The sequence below is a fragment of the Myotis davidii genome, unplaced genomic scaffold (genome assembly GCF_000327345.1).
Source record: "Myotis davidii unplaced genomic scaffold, ASM32734v1 scaffold37, whole genome shotgun sequence".
NCBI classification, from domain to species: Eukaryota; Metazoa; Chordata; class Mammalia; order Chiroptera; family Vespertilionidae; genus Myotis; species Myotis davidii.
In genome coordinates this window covers 211163-211998 of record NW_006289395.1, presented here as the reverse complement: position 1 = coordinate 211998, position 836 = coordinate 211163, and the positions used below count along the sequence as shown (strand labels likewise).

The 836-nt window shown below is 62.1% G+C and overlaps 1 protein-coding gene across 1 annotated transcript in view; it reads right to left on the bottom strand.

The window, feature by feature from the left end:
• Positions 1–126: 126 nt before the first annotated feature.
• The window catches only part of TMEM95 (transmembrane protein 95), a 1925-nt gene continuing 1215 nt past the window's right edge, over positions 127–836 (bottom strand). The window contains exons 3-6 of the mRNA XM_006761702.2: positions 674–754; positions 553–573; positions 335–457; positions 127–218 (exon numbers count right to left, since the gene is read on the bottom strand). Coding sequence (XP_006761765.1) covers positions 127–218; positions 335–457; positions 553–573; positions 674–754 — 317 coding nt within the window. The remainder of the gene's footprint in view (positions 219–334; positions 458–552; positions 574–673; positions 755–836) is intronic.

Here is an 836-nt window from a genome sequence, read left to right as displayed (position 1 = left end):
GAAGGGGACGGGAGGGAAGGGAATGGGAGGGGATGGGAGGGGAGGGGATGACAATAAAGATGGGAGGGAAGGGGAACTGGGCGGGTCAGAGGCAGTGAGGCTGTTTCCTGCCCCCCCTCCCCCCACTCACTCCACCACAAGGCTTAGGACGCCCATGAGCAGGATAGTTCCACAGACACAGAGGAGCAGAATCCTGGCTTCCCGAAGATCGTGACTTCCTGCGGGAGTCCAGGAAACAGTGAAAGATGCTGGAGAGCACACCCCTGGACACTGGGGGAGCCCGAGAGCTCAGAGGCCTGGGTGAGGTGAGGCAGGCAGGGTGGGGCATGAGCACCTGGGAAGCAGCGCTTTTGGGGCCAGCAGAGCACCTCGAAGCCCTCGCAGGTGGAGCAGTTGTACAGGATGGTGCTGCCCCCTGCAGGAGACAGCGGGACAGAGCTGGGGAGGGGAGCCCCAACTCCACCCTTGGACTATCCCACTTCCTCCCGCCCAGGGCAGGCTCTCCTGGGAGCCCAGGCCCCTGGTCCTCACTGCCTCTCCTTTCCTACTCACAACAGGCGGGACTGCAGAGAGCTGAAACGAAAGACAAGGAGGGGTGGCACCGATGAGCCTCAGCCACACACCCCTTCGCCCCAGACCCCAGGCCCTCCTGGGTCCCTCCTCCCATCAGTACCTTCCCTGTTGTACTCAGGAAACTTGGTCATCTGAAGCCATTGCCAATAGAGAGGGAGCGAGGAGAAAGACCTTTTGATCTCTGGGGAGGCAGAGAGCAGCCATTCTGCCGGGGCCTCACAGTCCTGTGGACCTCCACCCTCTTACCCAGCACGTCCCCAACC